General features: G+C 39.6%; 1 protein-coding gene across 2 annotated transcripts in view; it reads left to right on the top strand.

The window, feature by feature from the left end:
- The window catches only part of HSD17B12 (hydroxysteroid 17-beta dehydrogenase 12), an 88,881-nt gene that overhangs the window by 46,785 nt on the left and 30,065 nt on the right, over nt 1-12,031 (top strand). For both annotated transcript variants that reach the window (XM_072985962.2, XM_072985963.2), the window contains exon 4: nt 7,390-7,500. In XM_072985962.2, the coding sequence (XP_072842063.2) occupies nt 7,390-7,500 (111 nt within the window). The remainder of the gene's footprint in view (nt 1-7,389; nt 7,501-12,031) is intronic.

The following is a 12,031-nucleotide window of genomic DNA, read 5'->3' on the forward strand; positions in this document are numbered from 1 at the left end:
GATTTTTTTGTTTTATTGTTTTTAAATTTGTAAAGCGCCCAGAGTAGACCTTTGGTCTAGATGGGCAGGATAGAAATCCACTGAATGAATGAATGAATGAATGAATGAATGAATGAATGAATGAATGAATGAATGAATGAATGAATGAATGAATGAAGGAAAGGAAAGGAAAGGAAAGGAAAGGAAAGGAAAGGAAAAGGAAGGAAGGAAGGAAGGAAGGAAGGAAGGAAGGAAGGAAAAGGAGAAAGAGGAAAGGAAAAAGGAAAGGAAAGGAAAAAGGAGGGGAAGGGGAAGGGAAGGAAGGAAGGAAGGAAGGAAGGAAGGAAAAGAAGAAAGAGGAAAGGAAAAAGGAAAGGAAAAAGGAGGGGAAGGGGAAGGGAAGGAATGTGGCACAACAGTGACATTATCAAGAACTGGACCTCCCTGCAAAGTTGATGAAAAGACCTGAAAAAAATTGGTCAGGGAAGGTGCCAAGAGGCCTACAGCAACATTAAAGGAGCTGCAGGAATATCTGGCAAGTACTGGCTGTGTGGTACATGTGACAACAATCTCCCGTATTCTTCATATGTCTGGGCTGTGGGGTAGAGTGGCAAGGTGGAAGGCTTTGCTTACAAAGAAAAACATCCAAGCCTGGCTAAATTTTGCAAGAATACATCTGAAGTCTCCCAAAAGCATGTGGGGAGAAGTGTTATGGTCTTTTTATTTTTATTTTTTTATTTTTTAATTTTATTTTCAAAACTATTGGGTAATGGGGAAGGAATACAAAAGGCAAAGGGCAGTGGGGGGGATGGAAAAAGGGTTTTGAGAATAAGAAAACATCAAATGCATAATCATTCAATCTTACATATCAAGTATATAAACATCTAATCTATTCATGTTCCAATAAAGGTTCATCTTTCTTCTTCTTTTTCTTCTTCTTCTTTTGACTATTTTTCTATGTATTAACCTCTTTAGCTTTCAACTTATACGTGTAATACAGCTTAAATCTATGTTATTCCCACAGCATCAGAACACCAAGGCCAATTGTGAAATATATCCCCTCTTTCACCCTCCTTTTTTCTTGAGAATGCACTCAACAGACCCAAAATAATATAAATCCTGCTCTCCCCTCCCCTTTCCTCCCTGTGCTTGTTTTGTTTCTGCGACTCTTTTTTCTTCCATATTTTAAAAGGGGAAACAATATCATTCAAAGTTTGCTTTTCAACCTCAATCGCTACATCTCTTACTGGGTGGTCCTCCATCCCTTGTATATTATCTGATATCTTCATCAATACAGCCGGTTCTGAGATCTCTTTTTGGTGTAATTTAACCTCTGCTACCTTCCCTCCCCTAGAGCCTCCAATCACGTCTTCCATCTGGTCAATATAATAATTTACCTGCATAATTTTTTGCAACAGTGACATCTGAAAAGAAGTTTTCCAGTCTAGCCACCGATCTGTATTTTTCTCAGGGGGAGGTTCCATTTTGTTTCCACTATTTTCACTTAAAATTCCCTCTCCCCTTTACCCCAGTACACATCCAATATTTCTAATATTTCACCTTACAACTATACCATATTAGCAATAAGATAGCAGGTACATTCAAGTAAGAGATGGAATCTAAAACATAAATCTCTCAAGTGTCTTTGTAGTCGCTAATATCTTCAGACCGGTTGCTTCTTTTTTTTCCCTTCTTTTCTCCAAGTTTGTTTTAACCTTCACCCGGCAAGACTCTATTATTAGAATGTCATTTGTGAAGATCTCAGTTCAGTTCAAACCACATAGCCCCCAGTTCACAGCTCACAGTCCGTTTCTTCCTTTTACTTCCAAAGACTTCCTTCTCCTCCCCCGAACAGGGAGATCCAGCAGAGTCCCGGCAATATATTATTCACGGAAAGCAGAGTCCCACACAGTCTAAAAATATATGACCACAGAGGAAAAGGGGTCCAAAGTGAACAGTTTGCAACAGAATTTATTTTTTCAAGGCCCGTCAGTTGATTCTTCAAGAGTTATTTTTCCTCCTTTAATGGAAACACGAGCTATTTCTGCCTGGCTGTTCCTTTCGAAATAACCCGACCTTCAGCTTGGATAAAGCTGGAATGCTAGGAATGCCGCTCCTTATCTCATTTGGTCATAAATTTGCACACAATCACTTGTTCTTCATTTAATGAGGTTTTTCATAGAACAAGGGCTTCCACTTACTTTGATGTATATTTTCGCCGTGCTTCTGTTTTCTTATTCTCGGCGAACGGAGCTGTCTTTGGCTAGTTGCCAAAAATGGTGCCCATCTTCGTCTGTGCTGATGTGAATTTCCAGAAGAAAGACAAATCGAGTTGCTGCCCAATTTTCTAACTTCTGTGGCTCACCAGCTGCTGCAGAAGGGTCTCTCCTGACTCTTCCTTGCCTCCCCCATTTCTGGAAGGGTCCCAGACCGAAGTGGTTCTAGCTTTCCCCGGGAGCTATTCCCGAGAGCTGCTAGCTTCACCAAGACGAAGCTCCTCCTCCGGGAGAAGTGTTATGGTCTGATGAAACCAGGGTTGAACTTTTCGGCCTTAATTCCAAAATATATGTTTGGCGCACAAACAATACTGCACATTACCAAAAGAACACCATACCCATAATGAAGCATGGTGGTGGCAACATCATGTTTTGGGGCTATTTTTTCTTCAGCTGAGACAGGGACCTTAGTCAAGATAGAGGGAATTATGAACAGTTCCAAATACCAGTCAGTATTGGCACAAAACCTTCAGGCTTCTGCTAAAAAGCTGAACATGAGGAGGAACTTCATCTTTCAGCATGACAACAACCTAAAGGGTACATCCAAATCAACAAAGGAATGGCTTCAGCAGAAGATTAACGTTTTGGAATGGCCCAGCCAGAGCCTAGACCTGAATCTGATTGAATATCTATGCGGTTATCTGAAGAGGGTTGAGCACAGGAAATGCCATTGCAATCTGACAGATTTGGAGCATTTTTGCAAAGAGTGGGCAAATATTGCCAAGTCAAGATGTGCCATACTGATAGACTCATACTCAAAAAGGCTGAGTGCTGTAATAAAATCAAAAGGTGCATTGACAAAGTATTAGTTTAAGGGTGTGCACACAGATGCAACCATGTTATTTCAGTTTTTTGTTTTTACTTCCCTCCTCCTAAAAGATTTTAGTTTGTTGTTCAACTGAGTTGTACAGTTCACAGGTCTCATTAAAGATGAAAAAAGTTCTGAAATGATTTATCTTTGTCTCATTTTTTTTACATCACAGACACTTGACATTTTAACGGGTGTGTATCCACTGTATTTATATTAAACAATCCTTTTTCGATCCTATTCTGTATAGTATATTTTGGTAAAGTGGTAACATTTATTTCATAAGTCACTTTTGAACATCACCATTTTCCTGAGAGACAGGAGAGTGAGTTTTTTGTGGCTACAAAAGCATGACTTTTTAACATCTAATAGACTTTTGTTCTTGTTTAGTCGTTTAGTTGTGTCCGACTCTTCGTGGTCCCATGGACCAGAGCACGCCAGGTCCTCCTGTCTTCCATGGCCTCCTGGAGTTGGGCCAAATTCATGTTGGTAGCTTTGATGATACTGTCCAACCATCTCATCCTCTGCCGTCCCCTTCTCCTTCTGCCTTCTCACTTTCCTAACATCAGCGTCTTTTCCAGGGAGTCATCTCTTCTCATAAGATGGCCAAAGTATTGGAGCCTCAGCTTCAGGATCTGTCCTTCCAGTGAGCACTCAAGGTTGATTTCCTTTAGAATGGATAGGTTTGTTCTCCTTGCAGTCCAGGGGACTCTCAAGAGCCTCCTCCAGCACCACAGTTCAAAAGCATCAGTTCTTCGGCAGTCAGCTTTCTTTATGGTCCAGCTCTCTCTTCCATACATCACTACAGGAAGAGCATAGCTTTGACTATTCAGACTTTTGTTGGCAAGGTGATGTCTCTGCTTTTTGAGATGCTGTCAAGGTTTATCATCACTTTCCTCCCAAGAAGCAGGCGTCTTTTAATTTTGTCGCTGCTGTCTCCATCTGCAGTGATCATGGAGCCCAAGAAAGTAAAATCTGTCACTGCCTCCATATCTTCCCCTTCTGTTTGCCAGGAGGTGATGGGACCAGTAGCCATGATTTTAGCTTTTTTGATGTTGAGCTTCAGACCGTTTTTTTGTGCTCTCCTCTTTCACCCTCATTACAAGGTTCCTTAATTCCACCTCACTTTCTGCCATCATAGATTGATCTTTTCCAGTCTTCTGGCCACTGTTGAGTTTTCCAAACTTGCTGGCATATTGAATGTACATCTTAACTACGTCATCTTTTAAGATTTTAAGAAGTTCCATTGGAATGCCATTACCTCCACTGGCCTTATTGTTATACAAGCTTTCTAAGGCCCACTTGACTTCACTCTCCAGGATGTCTGGCTCAAGGTCAGCAACCACACCATCTGGGTTGTCCGGGATATCCAAATCTTTCTGGTGTAATTCCTCTGTGTATTCTTGCCACCTCTTCTTGATGTCTTCTGCTTCTGTTAGGTCCCTACTGTTTTTGTCCTTTATCATGTCCATATTTGTACAAAATGTTCCTTTAATATCTCTGATTTTCCTGAACAGCCAAGTCAAATATCTTGGAGCAAATGAATGATCTGTAAAAAGGAAACTTGGAAAACCTTCTAAAGAAAAGATCTGAAGAATAATTTTTCTAGAAATCATTTGTCCCTAACGTTGGCCCAATTTTGGTTCTGATATCACTGCATATTCACAGACAATAATATGAATACCAAAGTTTTAAGAGGAATAGCAGTGTTAGTATGTTGTAGGAAAGCGAACATTTGCATTGTAGGTTGCAGAATTCTGTGTTGTTCTCTGTTAAACTAAAGTTCTTGTCAGTTGCATGGAAAATTTTCTATTGGGTCTTCTGTCACATGTGTAAATTGGCTTAGAATGTTTGTCCTTCCTTGAACCCTTTTTTTCCTAACTAAGCCACTGATAAAGCCTGCATTAAAATTAGTATAAATTCCTCGTGGCGCAGTGGTTAAATCGCTGTACTGCAGCTAAAACTGTGCTCACGACCTGGGGTTCAAATCCCAGGTAGCCGGCTCAAGGTTGACTCAGCCTTCGATCCTTCCGAGGTCGGTAAAATGAGTACCCAGCTCGCTGGGGGGGGGGGCAATGTGTAGCCTGCATAATTAAATTGTAAACCGCCCAGAGAGTGCTTGAAGCGCTATGGGGTGGTATATAAGCAGCACGCTTTGCTTTTTGCTTTTTGCTTTTTATGTGTCAGTTCATATTAGTACTACTGTTTTCCAAACATTGTATTACTTTTATTAGCAGCAAAAACAGTGTTAAAATAAAGAAATGACAGCTGAGGAGTGAGTAGTGCTCATTGATACATTTCTCTGCTAATACACTGGCCACAAAATTTCAAACATGAATGTGTAGGAATAGAGCAGACATAGCTAAAAATAGCAGCCTACACCTCCTCCATGAAGATGTTGAACTTGATTTTCTTCTGACGTAATCACAAGACCACTGCTGCAGTAGGGATTTTATGCTATTCACATGTCTTGTTTTGCACAACAGCGTATGCCAGGGGATTTTTAAACAATGCAGCTGTTTCTGAAATATGAAGTAGGATATAAAGACTTTCATCTACTATTAGGGGTATAGGGTTGGGTGGCAGAAACAATTGAATGCAGTTAGGTTTTCAGTTCTGCATTGATGGTTGTGCATTTTTTAAAAAAAGGAAACCAAGGAAAAATTCCACATGTGTGACTTGTATTTTCCTCTAAGCTGGTGATAGTTATGTTATGAGTTAATCTGAAATATTTTTATATCTTAGCTTCTGTTGATTCATTTGTCTTTTTTTAAATCATTCAATGTGCAGGCTGTTTCAAATAATTGCTTGCAAAACTTATCTTTCTCCTAATCCTCACTCCCACCAAAATAGTTTCTTCTTGAGAGCTGGAGCCATTTGTGGTTTTCATGAAGGACCGCAGTTGGAGTGGGCAGTGTAAGATGGGTGGGCTGATGAGGACTTGGAAGGCAAAATAAGGAATGTTGAATAAAAATATTGACAAGAAGATGTGTAAGGTTTGTTTACAAAAAATATATATTATATATATGATGGAAGGGGTGTGATGTTTGGACTGTAGAAATCTAGACAGAGATGAGAGCACTGAAATTTGAAAGGCAGAAAGTGGAAGCATATGATGATTGAGATATGATTAGCATAGTGTATTCTCTGGCCACAGTGCATAAAATGAGTTATGTATCTTCTGAAAGCTGAACACTGATATTCTTTTGGAGGAAGTGGACTTTTTGTTGAGGAGACAAGAAGAGGCTATGACTTTTTGTAAGTGACTCAATGTGAATGATGGACTGAATGTTATAGGAAACAAAGTAAGAGGAATGGAAAAGGAATTGAGAATCTGTGATGGTCCAGCTATTGTTGAACGACAGCTCATTCATGCTCATTGGCTATGCTGGCTGAGGCTGATGGCAGTTTGAGCCAAACTGTTGTCTGGTGATCCAGAGGTTCCCATTTGTGGTTTAGAAGAACAGATTAAATGGCCAGTCCTGTATACAGGAATGGATAAATAGGGGAGGGGGGCGAAATCTGGAGTAGAATTGGAACTCTCAAGAATGTAATTTGAAGACATGCCATACGGTAAGAGAATGTGAGGTGAATAGGAGGAATCTAAGAATACTGTAGTTCATTTTAAGACTCCCAATTGCAGGGGGCAGGAAGCAGACAATGTTTCCGGGGATTATGGTGAAGGAGAGTGAAAGAGAGATGAAGGGTACCAAGTGATCACTGTTTCTCTGTGGCATAAAGCAGGAAGATAAGTTTTCTTTTTAGTCTTGTTAGTTTAATCTTCTGCCAGTTGCTGTCTCTCAACCTAACATGGCTCATTTGCAGCTGTAGGAATCATGTACATTCACTTGTTACACCTTAAATGTAACAAACAAATAATATATTCCAGTTATAAAAAGATCTGAACATTTTCCTTCCAGGCTTTTACTGGACAGTGCCTTCATGCTGTTACAGAATAAATGAAACAATCTAATGCATTCCCTTCTTACAGGACAAGTATTTTAGAATTTATTTGGTCTAGCAAGAGAGGTAGATTATTTAAGCCAGTCTTAGTTGCCATTGGCTGGGCAAGAACATCTTTAAATACATACTCTGTATTGATAAGAATTTGTATGTGGAATTCATGACGTCTCTAAGAGGTTTGGCATGGAATTGTTTAGTGGACAACACAACAACAAGTAGTTTGGAATTTCATTTTCTCGGATGAAAATGAAAATTTGCAATGCCAGAACATTTCAGTAACTTTCTACTTTTGCTTTTCACCTTTTTTCTTAACCTTGAGACAAAATATCTATGCTTACACTTTGCACATATGCTTTATTTCAGGGGAGAAGTTCAAGGTGGAAACAAAAACTATTGCAGCTGACTTTGAAGATCGAGAAACTATTTACAGTAATATAAAAGCTGGCTTGGAAGGCCTTGAGATTGGTATCCTAGGTTTGTATCTTACCCTATTTCAGAATCATTACTGTTTTATTTTAGGAAACTAGACTCCCAGAGTACATAAAAGTACCCATTTCAATAGCATCAGCTCTTTTGCAGCAAAGTTTGAAATCTTGGAACTTCAGAAATGGATGTTCAGAAGTGTGGAAAATTGTATTTCTCATCAAGCATAGTGTATGAAAAGGTCACCTCCTACCTTCCTTCAGGCTTTAGAAATCAGTCTAGGTGTCTGCACCATAGTGTTCTTGCCTGTTCCAGCAAGGACACTATTCAAAATACTGAGGCTAAAAATAGTTTTAAAGACTAACCAGGCTAACCTTGCTTCATTCTCTTTGCACTGCACCTCACTGCATTGACTCGTTAAATATGGTTAACATATATGTGTGACCCTGTGTAGTTCTTTCCTCTTACATGAGCAGATGTGAATAGTTTTGTCAATTGTTTCAGAATTTTCCTTTGGGGCTGAAGGGTTTCTATTATAGAACAAATGTCTTTCTTATCTCCAGGTCACTGCTTTTCTAACAGGTTGCATTTTCTTTCCTGCTTAACATATACAGCTAGACTGTATGGATTCTATATTTGTGTGTAAGAATGAGTACTGGAGATATAATGTGTATGTCTATTTGTTGTTTCATAAGGTATTACTGTTACAAACAGCTATGATGTCACCTGTCCTTCAAGGTTTAGGCTGGAGTGTTAACATCCAGTGGTGGTCGGAAGGCGGGACATCAGGGGGAGGAGCTGGGAAATATAGGGGTGTGAATGTGTGTGAGGATCAGATCAGGATCTGTGAGTGTTGAGATGAGATAGTGATCAGATTGTGTGGAGATATGAGTCTGTGTGAGCTAGAGCCTTTCTTTATGTGATTACCTGATTTATTTGTTATACCAATCTTAATGTACCAATCAATAAACTTTAGTTATTTTGTTTGAAATCCATTCCGGCCTGAAATACTTATTGCAGGGGATGGTTGGTGGCAGACTACCAGAAGAGTAACAGTGGAGTGACGTAGTGACCTTCCTTGGTGAGGTAGAAGGAGGCCGTTACAATTACAAACTAGATTTATATGTCTAAGAATTAACCATTTTGACACAGGTTACAAAAAATGGTCAATGGATGACATTAGCTCATAAGTCATTTGCTTTGTTGCATTGGTGCCTGCACTCTTGGGGAATACTAGACTGGTCTGGATTGCCTACCAGCTGGAATATGAACTGTAATATATAAATTGAACTTACTGGTACTTGTGTTTTTAGAGCATTGAATAGTCTGAGTTTCATCAGCACATGTTCCCTTGAGAGAGGAGAAATTTTTCTGCTTACATCAGCTGTGATTCATTTCCATATATTCTCTGATTTTCTCTGTTTTGCTTACCTTCAGCAGTGTAAAATTCCCCATTAATCATTTACATTGGTAAATAATAAGACATTGGTAAATACCATTGGTAAATGATGAGACACTGATTTGGACTCAGGAGGTTTTTTTCATTTGGTGTCAGGCAATCTTAAGCAGTAAACATGTGCCATTAAAAATAAATCATGAACATTCAGTGTAAGCTAGTCCTAGTTGTGGAAGAGCAAGATTTAAAAACAGTATATAATTTTGTGCATATGTTGTGCTTCACTGATGGTTAGTGCTGCGGTTACAGAGTTGTCCTGTTTGAAGATGGAAAAAAAACTTTCTCCAGAAGTGTAATCACATCAATGCAAAGTTTGGTATGACTCAGTTATAGAATCCAGTGTTTCTGATGAAAAGCCTTCCAGTTCCTAGCATCTTCAGGTAGGACAAAGAGAGGAAGATCTCTAGCTACAACACTAGAGAGCTGTTGCTAGTCAGTGTTGCCAGCTCAAAACTAGGTATATCAGTAATTTCACTGAATATTTCAGCTTCCTGTGTATTTGCTAAAGGGGTTTTTTTTTTTAAAAAAAAAAAAGATGAAACATGATATTCATTATTCGATACTGAATTTGAACAAAATTTGGCCTTACTTGAACTTAAAAAAAACTTCAAAAGATGAACAGTTAGTGAAAGGAAACATGCCAGATCAGTTGTACATTACTTCTGTGGTATATTTGGGCCAAGCAAAAGAGAGAGAGTCCAGTACAGCCCTTCATCAGGCTTAGGCATTATAGAGTTGTGATGGGGGGAGCAGAAAGTTAAAAAATAATCTTGACTGGATGTTGCAGTCTCAGGATCTGAGTTCAGAGGACTAGGCAATGGAGAATCTAGTGGGCAATTGTCAACTGTTTATCTCAGGGGTAGAGAAAGGAGTCATCCAGTATTGCCTGATGTGAGACCACATACTTCAAGCTGATGCAACAGGTTTCCGCTCTCCATCTTGGGTACTTTGATGCAGATCCTGAGTCTGAAACAACTGATTAAGATGCTTTTTGAACTATTTGGTTTTGTCCTGTACTCCCTCAAGATTTGCAATGCTTAGCCCAATAAAGGTAGCTTTAGGACTTGAAAACTGTCTGCCTTTCGTATTTTATTTATCTGATAAAGCTCTTGTTTCTGGATTTTACATGAGGGCCACATGGCTTCCTCCCCCACTTTCATCTTGTATAAGCTGGTGATCTTCCTTTGCCCCTTTGTATGTTCTCAAACAACAGATGGGGAAGTTATACTAGCAGTGAACATTAATTTATACCAACAATCTCAACACCCTGGTGTTAGAATTTTCTTTGTGGCTTGTTCAGCCATTCGATTAAAGGGAGCAACTAGGGCAATTTCACAGATTTCAAAAGTGTGAAAACAGCTTTGTGGAATGTTGGATTTGACAAATCTTTATACAATGGGTCTCTGAATAGCACAAAAGCAAGACAAAACCCCTTGCAAAAGGCAGCAAATTGTTGCTTAAAGCATAGAAGGCTAAATGTAGTAAGATTGTCATTAATGAGATTTTTTTTCTTGCACTATTCTTGCACCTCCTCATCCTTCCTCAAATTCTTCACACTGCATTTAGAGAGCTGATAGGCTGTATGTTGGTTTCTGCTGCCATCTAATGTTCTGATGTTCTGATTTTTCATTTTTCCTTTCTAACGTCTATTCATCAAGTTGTTCTTTTTATCACAGATAATGAATCTTCTACAGACCTTACTAATAAACAGAGCAACAATGGATGTCATGTTGCAGCTTATGAACAACAGTTTGGAATGTTATGTGTTATTCTGTCTTCGTGGTAAACAAATGGGTAAAAGCCAGTTATGTGTTATATGCATCAAATGTAGTTTGTTGATCATTCAGATTAGTCCCTATATAATGGAATATTATTACTTTGTAATAGTTTTGCTTATTCGAATGATAAAATAACTAGAATATCTAAACTAGCTCTCTGTATCCTGGAAGGATACTAGTTGAGAGGAAAGGTTTGTGTAGTGGGAAGAAGTCTACACATGAAAGCAAGAAGGAAGAAGCTGCATGGTAGTTGACTGGCTTTTGCTCATTTGTTTACCAGGAAAATAGGTCTCTGCTGTCAGGCTTTGAAAACTACTTACGCACATTCCCCAGTTTAGTGTTAACTTTAGAGTGATACAGGAATTTTAAAATACAGTGGTGCCTTGCTTAACGAGCGCACCGTACAACGACGAAATCGCATAGCGATCCCTTTTTTGGGATCGCTAATGCGATTGCTCAACGAGCTTTAGATAGGGCAAAACTCGCATAGCGAAGGTGGGTAAGTGGTTTGCTTACCGACCTTCGCTTTGCGCCCCGCCGATCAGCTGTTCGGCGGGTCCAAGATGGCTGCCGGAAGCCCCAAAATGGCCGCGCGCAGCGTTTTCGCGCCCTCGTTAAGCGAGGGGAGGGCGCGAAAATAGATGCCGGCCATCCTGGAACATCACTGAACGGTGAGTAAAGGAGCCTTTTGGAAGGCATTAAACGATTTTTAATGTGTTCCAATGGCTTTTCCTGCCCCATTCAGCGATGTTTTCACATAGCAAGGGTTAATCCGGAACGGATTAACCTCGCTATGCGAGGCACCACTGGTACTTAACAGAAGGTGCAACTAGTGCCTGTGTGGTTATAGTTCAATAACATGCTTTGAAAGCTGAAATTCAGTTTCTGAGTTCATGAGCTGTTTATCATGCCAGTTCCTTAAGTAATCAACTAGGGAATTTCTAGATTGAGGTGAGTTTGTTTCAGCCAAACAAATGAACTCTATGTCAAATTGGTTGTCTTGCTCTAGATGGTTGGACTGCTAGAACTTAAGAGATAGTAAGTATAGTAAACAAAATCAAAGGAACTCATCAATATGAAGTAAAACAGTGTGTCCCCTTCATGGCCAGTTTAAGAAAGAACCAGAGGTGACAGGTGAACCTGTTGGAGCCTCTCTTCCTGAGGATATATACTAGTCCAACCTGAGCCTCTCAGGCCTTGCTATTGAGGTTGCCTAACCCAAGGGAAATAAAGAAGACATCACTAGAAATCAGGCGTTTTCACCTGTGGCACTTACTTTATGGAATAAACTTCCATTAGAGATCAGGCAGGCCCTCTCTCTATAGTCCTGAAGGCAGAATAGTTCCTC

Source organism: Pogona vitticeps, chromosome 1, assembly GCF_051106095.1.
Source record: "Pogona vitticeps strain Pit_001003342236 chromosome 1, PviZW2.1, whole genome shotgun sequence".
Classification (NCBI taxonomy): domain Eukaryota; kingdom Metazoa; phylum Chordata; class Lepidosauria; order Squamata; family Agamidae; genus Pogona; species Pogona vitticeps.